The following is a 26193-nucleotide window of genomic DNA, read 5'->3' on the forward strand; positions in this document are numbered from 1 at the left end:
CCGGGGGCGAGCGGGAAGCGGGGCGGCCGCCGGCGGCTCGGAGCCCCCTGACCGCTCTGCCCCGTCTCCCCAGGGGGAAGGGCGGCCACCAGCCGGAGCCCCGCGGACCCGCGCTGCACGGCGGACCTGGGCGCGCAGTACATCACGCTCAGCCCCGGCTGCGCCCAGCGGCACCGGAGGTAGGAAGGAGCGGGCGGGGTCCTGCCCTGCCCTGCCCTCTGATGGGCTCTTGTATTTAATATGTATAGAGCTACCTTTCCTGGGAGAGCCATCTGATTTATTGTACTGAGGACCAGCTTGACTTGGCACCTAGTCCAGGGAACGTACTAGTGTAAACATTTCCTTCCATCTTCAGTTTACTAGGAGACCTTGCCCTGTCCTGACAGGTGAGGCTCTGGCCACAGAAATCCATGCATTTGTTCCAGACTCCTATTAATGCAACTCTTGATATGTTTGGGACATAAAGTCACAACAGTGCAGGGACCCAACCTCAGTATCTGAAATGTGGGCTGATTGTCATGAGTATACTCCATGTGTGCTGTCCACACTCCATTCCCTGGCTCCTAGTCTGCTTCTGTTACCAATTCAAGGCCTTGGTTTTGAGTTTTCTTGCTATCAAGCAAGGAAGTTCCTGGTATGACTTCTCTGACCCTTTTAACAGCTGGGACAATCAGCTCAGAAAGACTAGGACAATGATTGGGGCAGCAGAAGTAAATCATTTTCAGTCAAACAGGTTAAGTGTGGAACAAATTTCCAGTGCAGATTAGATTAATCCCCAGTTGGATTGCCTTCTGTACATACTGTGATACATCTTCTTTCTGATCAGTTTTAGAAGGTAAATATGGACCACATGCCCTGTCCTGAATAGAGCTGCCTATGAGAGAGGCATGCAACAGAACAAAAGTCACACAAAATCCACTCAGATCCTTGTTATGGAGCTCTAACATATATGGGAAGTATTTAACATCAACCATCCTTATAATATGCTCTGCTTCTGCTCAGTGCTTGATTTCCAGTTACACAAAGTTTTTGTTTCTGGCTATGGAAGCTGTGAAATGCTGGCCTTTAAGTTTTAGGGTTGTTGGCTGTAGCCATGTTAGTCTAAGGACATAGGCAGACAAGTTTCTTTGGGTAGATGTGATATCTTTTATTAGACCAACCAAATAGTTGGAAAAAGTCTTCTCTGCAAGCTTTCGGACACAAACACCTGTCTTCAGGCATAGGTTTTTAAGTTTGAAATTTCTGTATCCATAAAAGCTGTCACTTACAAGAACTTGAGAAAGTCCACATTTGGGGTATGAGAAGAAATGTCAATCTTTTAAAAACATTTGGGTGTTTTGAAGCTACTTGTAGCTTTGGAATATTATAATTTATTATAATAGCAAACTGGTTTAATCGAAAGACAGCATAATGGTAGTGATAAACCACATTGAGCATTTTTTGTAAGGGCAAAGTTGTATCTTTTAGAGAACACCTATACCCAAGTTCTGACATCATGCTTAGCTTTCAAAATAAAAGAATGTATTTTTCAGTTTAAAAAACCTTAATTTTATCCTCGGGTTATAATACCACTCGAGAGTTTCAGCTGATGTGAATCTTTACAACTAATTCATTATCCAACAAGATTGCTGTGGGGGTTTGGGAGGTGGGTAGATACGTTTGCCTTTCCTTAAAAATAACCAGGCTTTGTAGAAGAGTGAGCAAGTTACCGTAAGTTGGCGGGGGGGGTTACTGGTTAGTAATATGTTAATGTTACAGAGTCTGAAATACTAGAGTGAAGTCAGGTTGTGTGAAACTCCTTTTGGATGGGGTGGGATATAAATCAAATAAATAAATTTGAAAGTTATGGCAACCTTCATAACATTAATTCCTCCTATGAAGAATTAATGCTACTGGGAGTTTTTGGAGGTGATTCACATGCATTTTTACTATGTTTTTGTTTGATTTTTAGCTTCTATGATGACCTTCTGGCCCATGGTATTTTGAAACCATTGACTGCACCAATTAAAGGAATGGTGATGAAGGAGGGATCTCTCAATTTTATGACGCCTCAGGGTACTTCGTCAATTGCCAAGCATTATTTGAGAGAGTCAGGTAGTTTTCTGATATCTTTGAATGAAATTAAAGGTTTTAATGGTGTACTTATCTTGAATGGATAGGATTTGATACAGACTCTTTGAATTTGGAAAGGACTAACCATAGTCCTCTTGACTGCAGTGGGTCACTGTAAAGCATTCTTTATTCATATGTTGTAAGAGTTTTCAGGATTGGGGGTGAAGATTGTATTTTATACTCTCTGCTTTATGTAGATCAGATACAGCACTAATTGGATGTTACTCCTGCATTCAGTGGAAATAGGATCATACCCTGTGTGAACAGAGGATTAAGGGGAAATTAACTTGATTAACATAAATCTTGAATAATTGTGTATGGCCAGAATTTGGGATTTTTAAAACTAATATTTTAAAACTTGCTGTTCAGCCTATGATCTGGACTGTATCAGCTGACTAGGGAGTATGTTGCTGAAAGAAAGATTAATGTTGTAAAATTAAGCAATTTCACAATATGTGCCAGGGATATAAAACTACTGAACTAAGCATTTGGGAAAAGCTAGGGAGCAGATCCCTAGTTACTATAAATTGTGACAGCTCCATTGTGTCAGCAGAATTTAACTGTTCTTTTAGAGCAGTTAGTGACTAATTTATTTTTGCATTTTCTGGTATTGTTAATATGAGCTATTTAACTACTTTTTGCATTTTTCAGCAGCTGATTTTTTTCAAACCTTTGATACTAATTATAGTCATTATGTTTTTAAGATATATGAGTGATCTCATGGAGGCAAGCACAACTGTGTTCAAAGAACAGATTATGCTTATGTGCTTATAATGAAGAACATGCATTTCTGTTTGTAGAATCAGGGCTTTGGTTCTGATTCATAATGGAAATTTCTCCCTTACTGTGCATGTTCTCTGTCTGATTCAATATTGCATGTATTTAAGGTTTTTCTTGTTTGAAACAGGTGCAGATGTATTCTATGAGCACCATGTAACACAAATCTACCTCAGAGATGGGAAATGGGAGGTCCATGAGGAAGCGGGATCTTCAGAACTATTTGACATAGTTATTCTCACAATACCTGTCCCACAAATTCTTCAACTTCGGGGCGACATTGTGAACAGTAAGTGGTATTGCCACAAAATAGCAATAAATATTTAAGTTAGAATAATGATTTATATTGTGATATAAAATAGCAAGAAATAATCCCAGAGGCCACTGTCCTTTCCATTTCCAAAAAAAGGGAAAATGTTTGATGGATGTAAGAAAAGGAGTTTTGAATACTTGGGCTAGGGACATAATTTGCACATAAACTGGTTTAAGTGATCAGAAACTTGTGTAAACCTGTAACAGAACAGAAGTTCAGTGAACTTAAACCGCTTTCAAAATGGCCAAAATCAGTTTAAGATAAATCTGGTTGGATGTGGTATCAGACTTAACTGATTGAGGTCAAACCGGTTTATGGAACTCCTGTCCCAGATCTCCTCCTGGTGAAAGTTAATTCACAGCATCCCAGGATGTTTTGCAGCCTGAGCTGTGCTGTCTCCTCCAGTGAGCAAGGTCTGCCTTGCCCCTCTGCTCCCTAGCACTCAGGTGGCTGAGGAAAGGATGCTGAGGGTGGGAGGGGGGAGAACCCATCCCTCTGGCCCAGCACCAGACCCCCAGCTAGGTGCTGCCAGTAGGGGGAGGAGGAAACCAGACCCCCACCCAGGTGCTGCCTGGTTCAACCTATGCAGTTTAAAAAACCTACAAAGACTGAAGCGATTCAGCCTCAGGCTTTTTGACTCTCTGTACTTAGCCATAATGTCTGATTAAGACCTCAAGTTATAGTTTGTAGAAGTATTATCATAACAACAACAATCTAATTTTCTTCAGAAGACCTATCTGCTATCATAGGAAATGAGGATTTTGATCTCCTCTAAAACTTCTGCTTGGATAGTGAAAATAATTGTTGGCGGTAGTAATTTGTTGGTTCAGACACAAAAATAAAAGTAGTTCCTCAACAGTTTTCTGAGATGCTTTTTATTAACTTGCTACATTTCTTAAGGTCTTTGTTTAGCAGTGGGGTAAAGCTTCAGTGATTATTTATATGAAGGGAGGGGTGGGGGGAAATCAGTGAATAAGACCTCAGTAATAACTATGGTTTCAGGAAACCCTGAAGGATTTTCAGTAGTAGTAAAGCCTGTGCAATTCCACAAAAAATATAACTTCTGTGGTAAATCAGGCTGTTGACGTGTTAAGGATCAAGGGTATTCAGAATCTTCAATTCACATGAATTGAACAGCAGCCTGTTTATTTTCTGGGATTAGTCACTAAGGGACATATTGTCTAAATATTCTAAGCCCTCAGTGACCACCTGTTCAGTGCTGTACTCTGATCTTTAATGCACTTACCTGACTCTGATTAGCCTCCTTTGGATTCTCTCTCCTCATTAACAGCCCCCAGACCAGTTGGGAGAAAAGTTCAGAATGAGCTTTAGTCTGATTTTTTTTTTTCCAGAGTCTTATGTACAGTTTATCAGAATAACAGAAGACTAGGTAGTAAAGAAAAGGCAAAGCTGACAATAAGGAACAAGAAAGGAAGGACTGAGGGAGGTAAAACCTTAAATTCAGTTGTTTTATCCTAGGAGAGCAAAAGCAGAGCCTATGTCTGCTGGCAGTAAATGAAAGGAAATATTTTTTATTATAAGTTTTCATTTTATTTCTTGTTTTGTTCCTTCATTCTGGAATAAATAGAGCCTTAGTAACCTTTTCTAGCATTCATTATTTTGTTCTCTGTTGTATTCTCTTATTCTTCTGTGTAACACATTAAATAATTATTGCCACACCCACTTTATATTTGTGTACCTTGTGTACACAAATGATACTCTCTTCCCTTATTAGAGAAGATTTATTTTTCTTCTTTGAATATGAGTGTTTTAATTATATATTTTTATAAGGATTCACTAAAGATATTTAAAACATTGCCTAAGGTAAGTTATTAAGCAAACTCAAGAGTTTATGGTTGATTTAAAAAAATGAGAATACAGTGATTGTTTAAAAAAAATGCATGTGGGGTTAAAAACTGAATCCTCAGACTGTAGAGAAATAAAATAAGGGATTTACTGACTAGTGAGAAAGAAGTAATGGGATAGCTAAATGCCCAAAGTTCATATTAGTAGGCATGCTGAGATTCATAAGAGAGTACTCAGGGAGTTGTGGTATTTTCTGCATAATTAAGAAAAAAGAGAATACAGTATTTAACTGTCTGTATAGCTTAAGTGGAATAAACATTAAAAGGCGCAGAGAAATGTAGTTACCCATTTTAGTCTGAATTTGGGCAGGGTGGCACCTTAGAGATTAACTCATTTGAAAAGGCATAAACTTTCATAGGTGACAGCTTAGTTTGTCAGATGCTGGCTGATTAAATTGGCTGTCGCTTACAAAAACTTATGTTTTCCTGCACAAATTAGTCTCGAAGGTGCCACCCTGCCCTGCTTTCTGTCTAAAAAGAATAGCATAAACATCTCCACTATCCATTCTAATATCCAAGCTAATGCTGATTTTTTTTCTCCCTTTTTGTATACATTACATTGCAAAACTTACTGTAGGGCTTTTATTATCTCTTCTCTGTGCCATGGATGCGCTAACTGATATTTAGGTGAAGTGAGAAGTTAGATCTCTTTGGAAGAGACGATTCTTGCATGCATTTTAGAATGTTTATGATGAATTGGGTGTCAGCTCTCTATTTCAGGGTTGTTCCTTTTGGAATCTTGATCCAAAGGTTATCCCATTTAGTGGAATTTTTTTCTATCTTTTGGTTTAGCCACTTGTGATCTCTTGTTGTTTGACAAATTAGTAGGAAGGCAGGGCCAGATGTGGCTAAATCCTTTTAAAACTGTTCTGTGTGACTGACTTCCCACCTACTTATTCATAAAGTTTTGTCAGTTGCACATGGCATGGTGGATGAGAAGAAAAAATCAACATTTATTGATCCTCTCAAGAGGCTGAACTAATAGTAACTAATGGTCACACGTGAGAAATTGTCTTTACATAACTGACTTGAAACTGATTTCCCTTGATGTTTTTCTTCAATGTCTGCTTTGGCTGGTTTTCACAAATATATTCCATAATGTTGCATTTTTTGGAGGTGTTATGAAATTAGTAAATAAAGCTAACAAAAATAGTTTATTTACAGGGTTTTTGTTTTTTTCTTTTTATGAATAGTATTTGGCACATTAGGAGTTAGTAGTTTTCTGAACTGGGAAGTATTTTAAATTCAGTACCGGAACTACCTTGAGACAGATGAGGAAATTGTTTTATTAGTTGCAACATCTCTAAAAGAACAGTGGATGGCAGTGTTCAGATAATCTTTAGAACAGCTAAGTCATGAACACTTGAAAAAACAAAAGCTTGCTCATAGATTTGTATTGGGCTTTTATCTTTTGGTAGTTATTACTGTGATTCAGCAGAAAAGTATATGGAAATTAAACAGCCATTTTTAATGATTTTATAATATATGCTAAGTGCAGGCAAATTAAACATTTAAAAGCAGAAATATTCTAAATACAGAGACTTGACTCCAAATCATCCATTATGTAATGAATATATCGGAGATACTAAGCAGCTGCAATTGGTATTGAGGCTAGGAGTTTTAGAAGAATGACAGACAGTGTAGTGTATGGTATATTTCTGTGTGGAATTAACAGCTAATATAGTCTTTTTTGTGAATTTATAAATGTAGGAGCAAGCTTTTATTTTTTTTCTAACCTCTTTCCAGAATACACAATTTTATACTGTAGCATTTATTAGGTGGTTGGTTTATGCAAAATTCAACAAGTTTCATTTATAAATTTAAAACATTTTTATGAAGTCATTTTACTCCAGGTCAGAAATTGCAGTTTTGAATGAATACTAAGGAATTTCTTCTTGTTGTTTAATTCTTGTGTGAATTTTCCAGTGAATATAGATATATGGTCTCTGAATAATGCAAACAGGTAAGATGCCATAAAAAGAAAAAAGTATTTTATCAAGTGGGCTTTATAATATAAATGTGAAAGCAAAGCTCAAATAGCTTTTCACCAGTCTGCAAATACTGGTTTCGCATTACTACGTAATTTATATTCTGGTGGGGTTAACATTAAATATTTCATGTTGTCAAATAATATTTTTAGAAGTCACTTTACAGCTTGTCAAAACTAGACTTTAGTCATGTCATAAAACTTCTGAGTAAATATGATAAAGGTTTTCACATTTCTAAAAGTGATAATATAGACAGGAACACAACAATTATTGCTGCTCATTCAACTTTTTAATGTTGATGTGTTCTGTGCAATTTCTATTGTTTACATGCTTTTTGAAAATGCAAACAGTAACAATAATTAATTTTGTGATTAACTTTGTGATTAACTGTTGCTAGTAACATGGCATTTTTCAAAATAGAAAATGTAAATGAACATTCCAAATAGCAACATCTTGAATGAGGTATTGAACCACTTGAATTCTGCTCTCTTTATGATGTCATCAGAACCACAAAATATGTCAGGTAGAGGTGTCAAACATTCCGTTTTAATTATGGTCGGTGTCACAAAATATATATAGGACATGCCTAAATCCTTAGTGAGTACCCTCACAGATGTGCAAGGAAGGTTTGCACAAAGATCTGTTTAGAATGTGGCCCGATACATAACTAAACAAACCATTTAGCTATCTATATATTCTAATTTGTTCAGTGTTGAATTGTTGCATTCATTATCACCTAAGGAGTGACACCTTATGTATCATCTCCCTATTGTATTTCCTTACCAAGTAGCAAGTCCCAGTTTCCTCCTCTGTTCTTGTTCTGTTTGCTGACTTGTAAAGAATGAAAAAATTAATCATGACATTTCGCATACAAATTAGGTTAATAGAAAGCTGTGGAGTTCACATGGCTGAGTCACTGTTTTATGATGTCTGCAGGCTTGAAGTTGCAATATTGCATCAGTTGAAGCTTGTTTTACAATCAAAGGGTATATTGACTCTGCCAAGAAGCAGGGTAAATTAACCCAACACGGAGTCTCTTGATTTTGTGACGAGACTACTTCTGCTAGTGGGCGGGGGTTTTTTGAGGTTGGCTGCTCAGTTTGTTTTGTTTTTTTCAAAAGAGCTAGCTTTGGCGTCACTGCACTGCAGACTTACCCAAAGTTTTCTTTGCAACAGTTAGGGTTATGAACTTTTTTTACCCAATGAAAACTGAAGTTACGTACATTTTGCTTATGTTTTATTAGTCATAGTAGACTGTAATTGGCTGCAGATGGTTTGATTCTTCTCCTACCTTTAAATTTATTTTTTTTTTTTTTTTTTACCTACAGTACCTAACCTGGATTTAAACATGTGAGGAGTCCTGGCAAAGGTCAGATGACTGATCACAGTAATGTCAGTGAGGTTCTTTAAGTCAGCAAGGGGCTGAGGAGCAAGTTATCTGTGTGTGTGTATTCATGTGCAAAGTATTTGAAGGAAAATAAAACACATTCAGTGTAAGAGATGGGAGTCAATTGATATTGTTATATCAAAATGCTACCCAACCTTTTCAAATGATAAAATTGAGAGTTCCTGATTAGTTCTCAGTTCTTAGAATCTTTAACCAGATTAAAATACTTAATAAAACTAAACCATAAATATGGAAGATAGATACACTAGTATATCATGTGCACACATTTGGTCATAAAAACAAGGCTACAAAAATGTAGAACCTTAGTCAAAGTCTATTCCACCCAATGGAACTGGAATTAGTTGTTTAGTATTAGTGAGCCTGATCTGATTTCTGTCTGTGTGGATTTTTCACAGAAGACCTGAATGGGTCAAGTTAAAGGTGACTCGCGTGTTCCCTTAGTTCCTCAGTTCTGGGCTGTAACAGGAAGCAACTTGGCTTCTGGCATAGGGTAGAGTATACCTGAATTAGCTGCAATTTAGGCTTGATCTGTGTGAAGTTGTACAGATTTAAGCTGGTTTTTACTGGGTTTGATTCAGGTAAAAAAGTCCCTGTGGAAATTATAATTTTGGTTTACCAACATAAGCTTGATTTAAACTGAGTATACATACAGATGTTTGTATCTATTCAAAGTTAAAATGTTGCAACTTTCTCATGTAGGTAAGCCTGGCCTGGGGCCATTCTGGCAACGTAGTATAACAGACCATGCTCCTACCACCTTTGAAGGTGCTGGCAGGGATAGCTGTAATGTTTTCTCGTCACCTTAGATACCACCACTGCAGTGTAATTCTAAACTGGCCAATTCCACTTATTTAAAGTCCATTTGTGTTTCTGGAGTGACATGTAGGGACCATCTTAAGACAGAGAATATTGTCCTATTAGTGTTTAGTTCCTCTGTTTTCCATATCATTGGGGAGGTGGTTATTGATAGATGATGTTTTTTATTAAATATAGTAATTAGTTTAGGAGTCTAAATAGAACAGAGTATTTACATCAAATTAATGTTCTCAAATTTGCTTATTGTACTACTAAATACAGATACTTCTCTGCTCTTCCTATTCCTTTCTCCCCCTCCCAGGGGGAGAATAGAATGTTTTTCTATTCAGCGCAGACACCGGGCTGAGATTGACAGAGAAGAGTCTTGGAAAGATTTCACATTGGTTTTTCAACATATGTCCCCTGCTGAAAAATGTGAATAAGCTGAATAATTCTGAAACTTATTTCTTGCTCCCTCTTGGGAAGATTGTTAACTTCAACATGCTTTCCGCATAGCTTAGTAGGTTTGAAATTATGGCTGAGTGCTGGTTCTCAATAATTTGCAGTTCATGTATAGGTGTTAAAAATGAACTTTCAGAGTCTGGATGTTGAAAACCTTAATGGTTAACCTCATAGGCAACAGCAGGCAATGCTTTTATTTTCCCCTCTATGCTCCCCCCCTCCCCCCACTGAAAGGTTGTATCTTGTATACATTCTTGCTGACACTGAAAATTTCTTTGAAAAAGGCTTTTTTCTTGGGGAGAAGGCAGGGGTTGTTGGGTTTTTTCTTTCTTGTGGTTCCCTCTGCACAAGTCTGAAGATCACCATAAAATGACTGACTAATAGATTTTATTTTTGTTTCTTTGCTTCTAACTAAAATTGTCACTTAACTGCACAACTATGGTCAAATTAAAAAAAAATCAATTTTATTGCTTTTGAAGGGAAGTATTTGAATGCCTGATTTAAAATGCTGATCCAGATTCACAAAAAATATTAAAATAAATAATTTACTTAATTTTTTTACTGGGAATATTATAGTATGATAATAGTACTGTACATAAAAATTATAAAATACATCAATATCATTATACATTTTTAAAGGCTACCCTTTTCCAAAACTTGATATCTTTTTAGTATGTGCATGTTGAACTGGATCTGTAGCTCCATCTTAATTTATGACCAAATTTTGATATATGCTTAGTATGCAAACTACTATATCTGAAGTGATTGATTACCTTGATTACCAAGGCTATTTTATATTGTTGTCCCTTTTTTGAGATTACTAAAAACTTAAGACAGGCATTATTTTCTCCACTTCTGTGTTGAACTAGAGAAACAAGAAAAAGGTTGCTTTGATCTTAATGGAGCTAGTATTTCATGCTGAAGTTAAATGTAAAACTTCCACTAAGTTCAGTATAACCAGTCTTTTAATAAGATTTAAGATTTTTCCCATAAAGAATATGGCTTAGTGTACTGCCCAGTGATACCCCATTACCACTAGCTGGTGTGGTGATAAAGACTTCCATTGTTTGCAAAGATGTTACTGTGACATTTCCTCTTTATATCACATGTTGAAAATCGATAAAAAAGACTAAGTAGTCATGATGGAAAGCAAAGTTGGCGTAATTTTTGCAAAGATATGGAAGCATAGGTGGTCACTGCCATATATACATATAACTTTGCAGAGTGGGGAGGTGAATTGGAGTACACCTAGAAAATGATATAGACACTCTTGCTTATTTTAGTAGTGTGTTACAAATGAGTTGACTTCACTTTGTGAATTAAGCTGTTCATCATGGAAACTTGGAGCTCTTATAACCTAGGAGAAATATACAGTGCTATCATAAATAGGACTGATTGAGTTTTGGTTTGATGTACAAGAAGCTAAATAACTTCTAACATTTGTTTTATTCTTGCCTGGTAACACACTATTATACTGTGACTAGGAATAAAAACAGAATGGTAAAGCTTACCAAATGGAGGGGTAGAAGATAGGGAAGGGTGGCATGTTTGAGCTTATCTGATTTAGAGAAGCATGAACTTTTGTAGGTGGCAACCTACTTTGCACTCAGCCATAATTTCAAGCCTTCTAAGCTACGTGGAAAGCATGTTGAAGTTAACAGGGGAAAGATGCAGGAAGGAAGGAATAAACAGCCTTTTCTTCAATGAAGTTGCTGATATTTTCTTAATTTATGAATATCTAATCTATGTGACTAGGTTCATCTAAGCATTTTGTCTGACTCTGTACCTTATTATAGAAATACAAACAAATGAATGCCACCCTTTTTGCCTGCAGTGGTGAAATCTTACTTCATATAATTAAATCCATTCCTTTGAATTAGGCTATTGAATAAGAAAAATGTCAATAAGGATTTACAGAATTTGTCCCTTAATTTCTCTTGTGTCTGCGGCATTCTCAAAAGTAATAGTTGGAAAAGTATATCAAGGTTCATGCACTCCTGATTGATTTGTGACAGCTAAAGGTATACCTAATATGGGAGTTTATTTATGGGTACAGAGAGAAGTGCAGCTCCCAGCTGTAACTCAAAAAAATTTTTGCAAAGTGTTCTGACTTACAACATTACCCCAAACCAAACAGAAGTTCACTGTTGGCTCCAGGGGAGAGGGGAGCCTGCACTCAGATTCTTATAGCAATGGCAAGGGTGCTTTGCCAGGGCTTGCTGGGAGGAGGGAAAGGCAGCAGGGGAAGCTCATTCTTGGAACTCCCCAGCTGTTGCTGAAAGGTGGGGTGAGTGAGGTGGAGCCCCCCACCTCCCCCACTGTGGGGAGGGGGCTGCAATACACCCACCCCACTCGGGGTGGGGGGTGTTCACTGAACCCCCTCTGCTCCCTTTTGCCCTCCCATTCTGAAAACAGCGACAGGCTGGGAGCTCCTCAGAAACAAGTTACAAAAGACACTACATTTTGTAATATCTTTAACTTATACCTCATGCAACAAGGGATCAGATTTTCACCCAATCAGCCATTTTTTAAGCTGTTTGCAGCCATGCCCTTGTGTTTGGTCACAGGTATAAACTGCTTTCTGTGGCCAGATCAGGTGAAAATTGTTACTTCTGTCTGCTTAGTATATGGCATATGACATATATCAGCCTCCTATCTGTCTATAGCCATCTGTTATCTCTTGTTTTAACTTAGATTGTCGGGGAGGTCTTTGTGGCAGACACCGTGCCATTGTTCTGTGTTCATAGAGTACCCAGTATAATAGGATTCTGGCTCATGAGGAGGCTCCTGAGTGCTTCAGTAAAATGAATAACAAATACATGTTTTCATGGAGAAAAGCCAAAATCAGAGTAACACAAAGAACTGTTACAATGTTGAGAGAAATGCTGGGATGTGTACAGGCATTGTTACTCCTTTTCTTTGTTGAATATGGTTTAGAAAAACAAAGTTTTGCCATATCTTTTTTTGTTTTAATGAAAGAAAATGTCAAGAAATCATGAGAATTTTTTCAAGTATGCATAGAATATGAAATGAAATTTACATGAAAACTTAAGCATCTAGTAACATTTTGTATGAATATATGCAATAATTACGCATGAATACATGTTTCAAAATTAGAATTGTATTTTACACAAAATAAACACAGGGCTTTACCTAGACGAGTGTATAGCAGATGAAATATAATTTTTATGTAATAGAAAAACATAAAGAAGAGAACAAAATAACTTAATGGTGGTAAAGGAAAATGTAAGATCAAGAACAGACTGTACATTTATATTAGTGACTTCCCCCGCCTTCTTCCCAAAATCACCTTCTTTGTTGTAGCAGATGATTAAACATTTTGCTCATCAGCCAGGTAATTATCCAAATAAAAGACTATCCTCTCAGCAGTTGTCATAGTTAGTTACAGTTTTATTTGTCATCTTTTTCCCTAAGGATCTGGATGTGAGTTTTACGCTTGTATTTAGTCCAGCCATACTGCATGGTATAGCGTGCCTTCCTTTTCAAATAAAGTGTCCCAGGGGCACAACCACAGGGAACTAGGGACCCTCCCCACAAAGGACCCCAGGACAGGGGATACACACCGCGGGAGAGAACCCCAAAAACAAAAACTACTTACCTGCTACAGGACACCAGACTCAGGACGAACAAAGAATGAAGCCCACGTGGTTCATTAGCCGTGCTTATATACAGCTGGTGCTGGCAGGTGACATCAGGAGCGATCACCAGCCGGTGAAGATAAAAAGGAACGCCGGCAGACAAATGGAGAGAGCGGGGGAGGCAGCAGAGGCTGCAGAGATTGAGGGCAGCGCCGTCAAGGAAATGGGGATCTTGATTGGGGAAAGGCAGCAGAGGCTGTGGAGACTCCCTGCACTGGCGGCAGACAGCCCCAGAGTGAGGAAGCAGATTCTGCTTGGGGAAAGGCATCCCAAGTGGCAGCGATTGAAATTCAACCTGACACCGGTCATGGGCAACACCGACATCCAGGGGAAGACCTCGCTCCTGAAGGAGCTACTGGAGTCTCGGAGACAGCAGAGACTCCCTACTCTGAGTTCCCATAGGTACAAAGCCAGGAAGAAAGTCTAACCTGGAGGAGAATGGAAGATACCCTCGGCGAGGAAAAAGAGCGGAGCCATGCCGGAGGATGCCACCTGGCTCAGGTTATAGGGCTGAGAGAGGGAGAGGGCAGCTGAGCCTGATTTATCCTCCTCTATCTGCCCTCTTCCTTTTTCTTTAAGCCTGTTTCCTCTTTAGTTGCTGTTCGTCAGTATATAGTCTCTTTTGTTGCTTTTTATGGCTTGTCGTCTTTGTTGGTTATTCAGTGGTTAGGTCCAACTCGAGGGGATTCGACTGACACCCCAACACCAGGGGTGCTCACGAGGCTCAGGAGGCAGCTGGTGATAGCAGGAGAAATAGACAAGAGAGGCGAATCCAGCAGTCCTGTAGCCTGCCAACAGAAACAAAGATAACAAGCGGTCCCAGAGAAGGTGCGAAGACTGAAGAACATCTAGACTGGAGGGACGGCCATAGTAAGATCAAGTGGCCTAACGTAGGTTGGTGTAAGGAAGGGGTGTGGGGGAGGTGGAGCCCCATGAATACCCATTGGGAGAAGTGACTGACCCCGAGGGACCTTCAACAAAAGACCCCTCTACTGAAAATACATTCAAAGTCATGGCAGGAAAGTTCAGGGGCCTTCTTTGGGGTGATTGAGGACCCTCTCAGTGGTCGCACGAACCCTCACCACTCCCACCACCAGGCGCTCACGCTGAGGCAGCTCCTGAGTGGGCATTCAAAGCAAGGCAGTCACATAAAGGAAGACTTGTTTAATGTAATTGAAGAATGTGGAGACATTCTGTTGTGTAAAAATGTCTGGTTATTTCATCATGGAACAAGTACATGATGAACAGTTCCACAAAGAAACTGACTTCCTAAACTTTTATCCTTAATTTCAGTCTACTTCAGTATTAGCACAGTTTGAAACTGAGTTTAATTCAGCAGTTTTGAATTAAAATGGCAGTACTGATTTTTGATTCTTTATAATTGATTTTGATTATAAGGTGGTTCTCATTTAAATATAACTTAAAAGTGGCTGAACTCTTTCATTTCAAATGTTTGACGAAATAAAACATTGAAAAACTCAAGTAGAAGCATTTCATAATTTATAATTTGCTCAAAAAAAATTCGATATGTACATAGGACAGAGTTTCCCAGAATAAAATTAGGAGCCATATTCTCAGGATTTTAATTCCTTTTTCTTTGTTGAAAAGGGCAGTGAAATCTTTATGGACAAGAAGGAAAAGATAAAGTTAAAGGTTTGCGTAATTCTCTTATAAGCACAGAGAACAATTTTTTTTTTATGAGAGAACTATTGATTGAATTTTGGTCCAGTGTTTGTTTTTTTTACCCTTCTTGTTTTTCCTTAACAGAAAAATATGTAAATAAATTCAGGAAGAGAGCCTCCTCCCCTCCATCCACCCCTCCCTCCCATTCACTTGAATATATTAAATGTTGATGTTCCTTGGCATTTACAGATGGGCATGAATATTCACTATTGCTAATGATACATAAGTTGAAATACTGAGGATGTTCATATATTCAAGATAAACAGTAGGAGTCATTTTTGCATTAATTTTTTCCTAGAAATTTGACACTGCTTTACCTTGCTTGAGTTCCTGCTTAGTATTTTACTGTTGTTTGGTTTTTTGTTTTTCTTTCTGTTTTTTGGCATTCTTCCCAAAGGCTTTTCCCAGGAATCATGATAGTAGATTCTATATTGGCAGATGTCAGCCTAAGTTTGCTGATCATGTTTACCAAGAAGTTTGTTTCTGGGGTTCTATAGCATTTGGAATAGACTGGGAAATGCTTTTATATAACTGATCAGTACATTGCTGGTAAGAGTGCCTTATAACCTGTACAAGTTGGTCAAAGACTAAAATTTTGTGAAAGTTAATATTTTTAGCCGACAATACAGGCAGTATTCAAGTTCACATTCTCATGACTTTTATCCCTTCACTCCATTGAACTGCAGTTCTGTTTTCTTGTCTCTTCCCTTTGTTACAGCTGTGGTCCAGGTGCCCTTCCTTTGGGCCATATTTTCCTTTTTCAAAAAAGGTAGGTTGGAAAGTGGAGAAATATGCTGTAAGATCCATGAGCAAACAGAGCACATTAATATATAGTCTATCATCTGTTGTATGAAATGACCCTATTGTAGCAAACCATAGGGACTATGTCTAAGAATTCGTTGTAAAGAACCACAATTTACAGATTTCTTTTTGGGGACGATGTAAAGCACTCAGCGTAGGTACAGACATTAAAAACGCTGGAGCCTGAATTGATTCAACTTTTGCAGGTTAGTATAATCTGCATATATTGAACTGGCAAGCAAGTGAATAGACATTTGCTTTTGACTCTGGAAATGCAGGCACATACCTACAGGCCAGAAGCTCAGGCCGGAAGCTGGTGGTTGCTAGAGTGAGCCCTCAGCTGGAGGGAAACTAAGCTGAGGGAAGGGGCATGGCCAGGCCCAAGCAGGCTTGAGTATGATTGAGTTTAAACTCCCACCCTGGCCTGCAGGGACCCTAGCCAGGGTGTACCTGGAGGGGAGGGGGAAAGCAGCCCCTGCCAGAGGTGTATTTCCCACCCCACACTCACTCGCTGGCCGGCAGCAGGAGTGGGGGTAGCCTGAGGGAAAGCAGGGGTTTAATCTCCTCATTGTGGTTGGGGGCGGGGTGCAGGCACCGATAGGCTCTGCTTGTGCACCCGGGGCCATGCACCTAGGGCCATGGTGGCCAGATGCCAGTGACCTGGGAGAAAGGAGGGTGTGTTTAACCCTTCCACTGAAGGCAGCAGGAGCAGGGGCACCAACATGGTGCCCTGGGCCAAGTCCCTCCAAGGAGTGGCCAGCCAGCCACAGGGAAGGGACAGGGGGGATGTGACCTAGCTGCAGGGTAGCTGGTGAGCCAGGGCTAGTTACAGAGTCCGACTCACCACTGCCTCCTGATATGCCTGCTGCCTCCTACTTTCAGCCCTGCATGCCGTGGGCCAGTCACTGTTTGCGTTCTTAGGCTGTGGGGCTGGGCTGGACCGGGCTGCATTCCTAGGCTCCAGGGCCAGGCCAAACCAGGCTCCTGTAGTCCATTGCCTGCCCCCACCACTACCCATGCTCCTGGCCTGCAGCAACTCAACCTGAGTGTTCGGTACCACAGTGAGCAGGCAGTGGGTGACCGGTGCTTCACCTCTGCCCACCGTGATGGTTCACTCTGCTGCTGCTGGGAAAGGGAGGGGGTGGGGAGCTGCAACTGCAGCCCATCTGCAAATTGCGGCCCCCGTGTAGGGCTGGAGGTGGGAGGTGGCAGGCGCTGCTCCCTACCCCCTGGGTCCGCCCCATCCTGGGTCATGCTGCCGCAGCAGGAGTCAACAGTGAGTCGGGCTCCATAACTAGCCCTGGCTCCCCCCCTCCCTTCTGAAGCCAGGTCACATCCTCCCTCCCCACACCTGGCTGGCCACTCCTCTGAGGGACCAGGCCTAGGCGCTGCGGGCCCTGCCTGAAAGGATCTGCAGCGTGGGATGGAGTCGGTGCTGTGTTGGTGCCCCCGCTGCTGCTGCCTGCAGTGGAAGGATTAAACCCACCCCCTCCTCCCCTCAGGCTACCAGGGTCTGGCCACACCCTCACTCCTGCTGCTGGAGCAACGAGGGAGGTGGGCGGCTAGGGATTTCTGGGAATGGCTGCTGCCCCCTTGCCAGGAAGACCCAGCAGCACTCCAGTGCAGCATTTCACACCCTCACCCCTTTCTCAGCTGTTCAGAGCAATGATAGTGCTCTGGCTAGGGAGCAGAGGGGTGGGACCAACCCTGCTTGGGTGGAACAGACAGCACAGCCCGGGCATGCTGGGGGACTCTGATTTAATTTAAACCAGGAAGGGATCTGGGACACAAGTTCCATAAACTGGTTCATCCTCAATCAGTTAAGTCTGATGCTGTTCAGCCAGGTTTATCTCAAACCAGTTTTGGCCATTTTGAAACTGGTTTACAAGCACTGAACTTCTGATCTGTTACAGGTTTAAACCAGTTTCTGATCACTTAAACCAGTTTATGTGTAACTTCTGTCCCTGGCCTCAGTGTCTGTATGTGTGCCAGCAAATGTTCTAGTGGGCTGGGGCTTTGGAAACTATGTAACAAGTATTTTCAAGCACTTTACTCACCTGAGTTGAGGTCTGCCCATTTGATTTTGAAATTCCTCCTAAACCGTTGGCTGTCCAGTCACAATTTAAACACTATCTCTTGAGGTGCATATAGTTACATGAGACAAGATACGTAGTTATTAACTTTGACTTATTTTTACCATGCTTCCACAGACCATAAATGCTGTCACTATATTTTTGAGGATCTTATGGTCATACAGATATTTTGTTATAGTTTGGCCTGGCATCCAGCCAGGTATTGGATATCATTATATGTGAACTAATATGGTAGTTTGAGGCTGAATTTCCAACAAATGTTCTTTTTCTTTACCTTTTTAATGTAGTATTTGTTGCTTACAAGATTACAGGAGTAGAGAGTGTGGGGAGCATTTTTAGTTTAGATACCTACTTGCATGGACAAAATTCTATGCTTAATTTGAACTGCAGCTATGTATGTACATTTGGTAACTTTATACACAGATGGTCACAGATGGTCATTGGGGTGTGATGACCTGATTTATATGCACCACCACAATAACAGTGAATGTGTTGTACACATGCAGTTACATAACTAAACTCTGTAAAGTCTGTGATTTGGAGACAGGATGCTGAATGAGGCTAGATACAATACAGAATAAAAATAATATATAGAAGAGACAGCCAGAACACAGAAACAGAAGAAGAAATGTTCACTAATCATGAGTGAAGGTTGTTTTTTTCCCCCTTGTAATAGAGATCTCGGACCATTCTTCCTGTTAGTAATTATTTTTTCCTAAGGGGAATGTGTGTGTGTGTGTGTGTGTGTGTGTGTGTGTGTGTGTGTGTGTATCAGATTAAAGACAAACATACTCTGGCAATAAACTCTCTTCATATTGCTTTACATCTCTGGCTTAGCTGTTAGTGTTTATGCTATGAGACTACATTTACAGAATATAGTGCTTGCTCTCTAATGGTTCTTGAGTTAATAATTTGACAGCAGCATATAATTTTTTTAATGGCATCAGTTAAAATAGAGACAGTCTGGGGAAGGTTATGTTTACAGTAAGTGGTGCAGTTGGGGACTAGGAACTCCTGGACTGAATTCGTTGTCACAACCCAAGGGTGTGATTTTGTTTGTGTGCGCTTCGGCACTGCTAAATTGTTCCCGCTAAATTGCAGCTTCTTTGCACGGTGGAGTTTTCTGCTGCAAAAGAGAACCCCGGTGCAAAAGAATTCCCGCCACCAGTAGCTTTCTTTGCAGGGTGCATTTCTTTGTTGCAGCACAGAAATGCTCGTTGCAAAGAGTTTCCGCCATTCGTATTCAAATTTGTGCCCCACCATTGGCCAGTGTTACCAAATTTGCCCATTACTTTGGGGTGTGCTCATTTATTAGGGATAGTTTCTAGGGTCTTGGTAATTCTGTCAGTGTGCTGCTTGTGTTACTATACGGAGCTGTATTTCTCCCTTCTGCAAGCCCTCACCCCCAGTGGAGCTATCTTGCAGGACTCAATCTCAATGGGACTGGGTTCCTCCAGTCACCAAATCAGTCATACACACAAACACACACAAATTAACGTGACACGCCTGACCTGGCCGGGCTGATCAGCATGGACAGGCTGACACCCTCATATGCCAAGAATCAGTTCATAAGAGCAATAATAAAATGCAGTCAGACACAAGCACACAGGTAAACAGAATCCCTCTGAATCCGGCTGGGTGTCCAGCTGACACCCTCATGGGCCAGCATTCAGTTCATAAGGGCACGTCTGAGTCAAACTGGGTCAATCAGCCTATACAAGCTGATCCCCTTATGTGTTTCAAACTCAGCACGTCCCAATCTTTGGCCTCTTGATGAGCAGACCCCACAATATTTTTGGGCTTCACAGGGATCTTTAGCATAGGTAAAAGAAGCGTTGCTGCAGAGCACGGGAGGAAAGAGAAGCAGAGAAGGAAAAATATACCCAATTACTACCAGTTTGACTATAAAAGTTATTTATTGCTAAGCATATGAAATATATAATAGTACTAGTAGTAATAGACATGCAAAAGAAAAACAAACACCAACAATGACAATACTACCCTGGTTTCACTAAGTATTTGGGGAAACTTAGCTCAAGCTTAACTGATACAGTTCAGGTTCAGAAGTTTATGCCTAGAAAGAAGACAGAGAACGCTGGGATCTCACCTAGTCCACGGTACTCAGGCTGCAAAGCTGACAGGCACAGTCCGTAGCACAATCCTTGAAGAGAGAGATGATCTGTTCTTCCAGCGTCCCAAGAACGACAGGGGATGGTGTCAGCACAGGGGTTTTCTTCTTCTCCTTCTTTCCTCCTGCTTCTACTTCTTTTCCTTCCTTTTCCTCTTCTAGCAGCACACACACTTACAGATTTTTATACCCTCAGTTCAGCTGCTTCGAAGCACCCTCAGTAGTGTAAATCATTGTCTTTTCTATTGACAAGGGGTTATCTGGTTTGGACCATCTCAGGAAACTGATTGATAATCAGGAAACACTTAAGATTAGGGAGTAACCCAAATACTTGGGAGCCAGCTTGAAATTCCTATGGGTGGCAGATATACTGATGGGATATCTCATGGTTTCTTCAGGAACAATAGATAGCTTGCAGCATCAGGATTTTGGATTTTTACTTGTTGTGCACAAGCCTCAGCTTAGCATGACTTTTCCAGATCTTACTATAGTCTTTTAACAGACTTAAGACAATTATTGGGGTGCTCATAACCTTTTGTGGAGAGGACTCCCACCAGTCGTCTCGGGAAAGATATGACAACACCTGGGATTAGGGCTCCAGCAGGCTGGATGCTGTGATGAACCCTTAACCATTGTTCAAATGTTGCCCATACCCCCTCTGACTCGGTCTCTTGCCTCAGCATTCCCTAACCCGGCAACCGAGTTTTAGTCAATCAAGTTTAAATAGGCCTCCCATAGTGGGACCGGGGAATGTACGGCCCGAGATGCCTATTAAACTTAGAGCTGTGTGTGTGTGTCTGGGGGGGAAAAGTCCTTAGTAAATCCAGATTAGAACTGGTCTGATAAATGCTGAGCTGGGTGTGTGTGAACATGGGTTGATTAACATTGGAAGCACAGATTCCCCATCATGCAGCGCTCTCCTGCTTCTCTGGTCCCAGAATTCACTGCAGTCTCTGCTTCAGGCTTTCTGTTTTCCATCTCTCATGTAAATGAGACCTAGGGCAGTTGATTCACTCGTCACCCTTATCTGGTGAGGGTCTTAGGTGCGTCTCTCACTGCATCTTAATCAGTTTCGTTTAGGTAGAGGAGGGGAGGGGGGTGAGTCCTTTGTGAGTCAGACAGACTGCATCCTGTACCAGGGTTCCCCAAGAATACAGAGCTGAGACGTAACAATTCCCCCCGTTGATGGGGTGCTTGCGTTGAGCTAGTATCCCCATCACATTCTTGCTCCATGGTACTGGTTCTGGCCTTCTATCCATTGCAATCGTCGCATCAGTCTCTGGATCCAGCAAACTAGTAGCATCAGACTAATTACTAGTATAATTTGAAAACTAATGATTACTACAATGGGGTGAAGCATGACATTTAAAAGACCTGTTGCATTGGGGCTCCACCCAAACAAAACCTCCCACCAGGAGTGATGGCCTGCGTTTTTAACTGTAGCTGCTAGCTTAGAGATTTCCTGATTGTGGTGTTGAATCTCGAGTTTGCCATTCTCTCCCAAAGCTTTGAGTCTTTGCAGTTCAGCTCGTAAGGAGGGATGAGTTAATAGTTCCTTAATGGTGATGAGACCCATTCCTAGTAAAATGGGGGACACCTCTTTGTAGAGCTCAGGGTAGGCATTCAAATGTTGTATGGTCCATATAGGTACAGTAAACTTAAGATCACAAGTAACAATAGTGGTTACATTACAGAAACAGCGATTAATATAAGGCACCATAGGTTGAATCCAATATCCATTAATCGCATATCGCTCCCGGCTCACACATAGCGACATGGATGGGATCGGGAGGCGGCCCGCACAATCGTGAGGATGCCATTTAAGTTTTCTGATTCAGTGTCGCAGTCTGTAACTAGAGGATAATATCTAGCACCTAGGTATACTACAAGACTAAATAAATTAGAACTAATTCTGATAAACCTCAAGATTTAATTCTGGTATTCTCTCACTTCTTCCATATGTTTCTACAATGCAGGAGTGCTAAGAAGCGTTATTTGTTATAAGTGTCATAATATTTTACAACTATTAACAATAGTTTGGTTTATAGATTTAAAAAAATATGCTTGAACTGAAATACACTACAATAAAGATACACCCTCTTCTATAATGTTGCAACTATATGTGATCAACCAGTGTTCTTTTCCAGCAATGATTAGTTCCATCCTTATGCATTTTACTGATTGCTTAACTTCTCTAACCTACTAATTTAGTTCCTTAGTAAAATTTTTCAACTGCTGTAATAGCTGCACTGTTGCCAAAACACTTTAAAATGAGATTGTATTAATTATTTTGATTTAGGAAGAGAATGATTGTGGTCTTCAGACTTGTCAGCTGAGACAGGGTTTTCAGAGCCAAATCTAATAGATGATTGTAAACTAGAAGAAACTGTTGGGGATGTTATGTAGGTGAGTTAGTGCCTGCCCCAAAAATATGCAGCACGTGTCAGGGAAACTACCAGTTATTCATTCCAGTTATAATCCATACTGTGTAATTTCCAGACCTGTATGAGGGAAGTACCAACACTTTCTTTGTGGTACATTCCAGACCACCACAAAAGTCATATGAGAGAGAACTGAGATGCCTTAGCTTTCTTTATTGTGCTCTGTTAGTCTGTTTCTTTTATTACTAGAGCCCATTTTAATATAAAAAATAAGGAAGGAAAAAGGACAATGTGGTTTCATTTCAAACAAAACCTGTTTATTACAAAGTTGCTACTGAAATGGGTGCTGTTGTCATGTGTCAGAAGCCTGTTTTGTAAAATATTCAAAACTATTTATGAAAATATTGTATTAAAAAGTACATTAGCAACTTGGGGAAAGATTAAGCCCTGCATTAGTTAAATTTGTACTTGAATGTCAGGCTGTAGAGCTCTTCTAACAAAGTTGGATGAAATTAGGTATTGGCTGACATGGATTGTTTTTATTACACAATAGGGTCAACATCTATTCTACAGTGTCAGAAAATAGGTTCCATGCACGCTCTTAAAAAGGTCAGGCAACTTTAAAGCATCAGAAGGATCTTGCCCAAATGAACCAGCTATACTAACTCAATTGCTGGATTGAGAAAATTGATTGTATAAGTAATGTTAGTATGATGTGCAGTTCACTTATACATTGCTAAATAAATTATTTCACTCATTAGTAACATAAACCTGTTCCTCCTCACATCTGGTCATACACGCAGATTGTCATTTCCAGAGCTTCATCCCTCTTAACACATCCTCTCTCAAAATATATAGAGAAAGGAGGGACAAGCACTTCTTCTAAAAAACAAAGTTTTATTTACATTTTTTTTCTCATAAAAGGCCTGAAATATATAAGCAGGGACTGACTCATATGCTTACATGCATACACATCAGGTCTCCAATTTGTATGTGTATGTCATTGCTTAGGGTTTGTCCAGGCACATGCAAGGGGGGCAGTGGGGGTGGTACCTGATCTGCACATGTGCTCTTTTAAGGGCAAAAATGCATAGGCCTTAGGCTTTACCTCATGAACATGAGGATAAACATGTTCAGATTTTCACTAAAATAACATAATCTTAATTTTAGATAATTATTTAATCCCCCCACCTCCTCTCTCCTTTCTCCTAAGAAGTAATTACTAATGCATGCACTAATGCTGATAAATGCTGCACTCCATCACTTGCCTCATTGACTTCTTTGAGACAGCTTGGGCAATAAGATGCTATGAAGCATAAGGAAGGATATCAGAATTGGGCCTGGAGTGAAATATTGCTCTGCATGAATGAGGGTGGCAAAATATATCCCTAAATTAATGTGGGTTTCTTATTCTATAAACTCAAATTTAACTACATATTATTAGCCTGATAGCATTCCCTATGGTATCTTGGACAAATTGCATCCAAGCAATGAATAAATTCCCATAACTTTTTTAAGATACTTGACAAACCTTTTTAAGCCTCAGGCTTTGTCTCTAGGCGTAACTCAGAATATACACATCTGACAGGTACGGCAGAAATACTGCCTGTGTCTGTATTTGAAAAGTCTGTATTTAAAGTCAGCTATGAGATCAGTACTGCACTTTGACTACTGGCATTTGTCTTTGTTGAGTGTTGTGCAAATAAGTGTCATGTTTATTGAAAATCATTAGAAAAAACATTTAGTCTGTAAGAGGGTCCTCTATCATTTCATTTGTAAACTGCTATTCAGGAAAATTGTACAAAAATCCATGTCCGGCATTGGCCACTTACATCTTTTTATTCTTTTGTAAAATAGATATAATGCTTAGTCTCTTGCTAGGCTTTATGAAAGAGTTGGAGTCTGGTCCTGTTTGCACTGAGTTCAGTAGAGCAAAATCAAGCGTTAATATCTGCAAATTATTTTGATATCCGGAGTATCATGTACTAAGAGTTTTCATAAATTCCCAAAAGAAGGAAGTAATTATTTAGTCTTTTTCAGTCAAACCAGTTACAGCTAGCTCCCAAATGTGAGCACAGCGACATGCATTGTTGAATATCATGTAAAATTATTAGGTGATAACTGCACAGCATGTGCATGCAGAATAGCTCATTTTACAAGTTAAGTATTAACACATACAACTGATTAGGCAATGAAATTTTCTCCCACTAAAAAGCTCTTATGAAAACAGGTCTCACCACAAAATGTTTCTGTTTAAAGAAGTTTTTTACTATCAGATATTTTAATGGAAACAGATTCTGATGCATCACCAGGTTCTTCTACCTTTTGCTATTGTTTTTGTTGTTGAATGGAAGGATATGACCTGCAAAGAGATTTAAACCTTAAATTATACTTTTATAGCAATTGTGGATGTATGCTGTGCTCTTTTTAAAAAAATATTTAATTTGTTAACATTCTTATTACCAATTCAGGTTTGCTCCAAATGGTTCCTATCCCTTATAGGGTCTTAGGAAATTAGGGCTTGAAGGGACCTCACAAGGTCATGTAGTCCAGCCCTCTGCTCAAGGAAGGATCATTCAAGCATCATCCAGGCGTCTGGTTTTGTGCACCGCACTTCAGGAGGGATGTAGATAACCTGGAAAGGGTTCAGAGGAGGGCCACCCATCTGGTTAAAGGCCTACAGAAAAAACCCTACAAGGACCAGTTGAGGGACTTAAATCTCTTACGCCTCTGCAAGAGAAGGCTGAGAGGTGAACTTGTGGCCGTCTACAAATTCATCGGGGGAGACAGAAGGAAATAAGGGATACAATGTTTATCAGGGCGCCACAAAATGAAGGAAAGCAAATTTAGATTGGACATCAGGAAAAAATTATTTACCGTGAGGGTTGCCAAAATATGAAATACTCTTCCAAGGAAGGTGGTGCTGTCCCCTTCCTTGGAGGTATTTAAGAGGAGATTGGAGAAACACCTGGCTGGGGTCATCTGACCCCAGCACTCTTTTCTGCCCAGGGCAGGGGATTGGACTCGATCATCTAATAGGTCCCTTCCAACCGTAAAATCTATGAAATCCCTGACTAAACCATCCCAGCCAAGTGTTCATCTAACCTGCTCTTGAAAGCTTCCAAGAATGCAGATTCCACAGTTTCTCTAACCTGTTCCAGTGCCTGACCACCCCTCATAGTCAGAAAGTTCTTCCTAATCTCCAACCTAAATTTCTCTTGCTGCAGCTTAAAGGCATTGCTTCTAGTCCTGTCTCTGACAGCCACAGAGAAAAGTCCATATTCATTCTCTCTTATAATTGCCCTGCAGGTACTTTTATCAAATTCCCCCTCAGTCTTCTCTTCTTCAGACTAAATTGTGCGGGCCGGCTCCCAGTTCCGTCCTCGCCGGGCCCGTCTGTGTGCACGCGGGCTGTGGCCGGCAGCCTGGGCACGCAGGGCCAGAGAAAAGTCGCGGGGTGGAGCAGTACGCTCGAGCTAGAATCAGTCACGGAGGTGTAATGGTTGATTGAAAAGATTATTTACTTACACCCCAGGTGGTCGTGGTGTAGGCTGGTCAGCTTTCCAGGCTCAGCTCCGCTTGAGTTCTCGGTGGAGGACTCTAATAAACTCGGTTCCTTGACCCCGGAGTGAATCAGGCTCCGCGGGGTTCAAGAATTCGTTCCCACGGAGCAGCTGTATCTCCGTGAGTGTTACTCGGTTCCCAGGTCCCCCGGAGCTGTTAAACTC

At 40.4% G+C, this 26193-nt stretch overlaps 1 protein-coding gene across 1 annotated transcript in view; it reads left to right on the forward strand.

The window, feature by feature from the left end:
- Window positions 1–57: 57 nt before the first annotated feature.
- Window positions 58–26193, forward strand: part of RNLS (renalase, FAD dependent amine oxidase) — a gene marked incomplete at its 5' end in the record, with an annotated part of 151300 nt that continues 125164 nt past the window's right edge. The window contains 4 exons of the mRNA XM_025210455.1: window positions 58–179; window positions 827–835; window positions 1952–2094; window positions 3020–3178. Of these exons, the coding sequence (XP_025066240.1) occupies window positions 58–179; window positions 827–835; window positions 1952–2094; window positions 3020–3178 (433 nt within the window). The remainder of the gene's footprint in view (window positions 180–826; window positions 836–1951; window positions 2095–3019; window positions 3179–26193) is intronic.

Source organism: Alligator sinensis, unplaced genomic scaffold (assembly GCF_000455745.1).
Source record: "Alligator sinensis unplaced genomic scaffold, ASM45574v1 scaffold557_1, whole genome shotgun sequence".
Lineage (NCBI taxonomy): Eukaryota > Metazoa > Chordata > Crocodylia > Alligatoridae > Alligator > Alligator sinensis.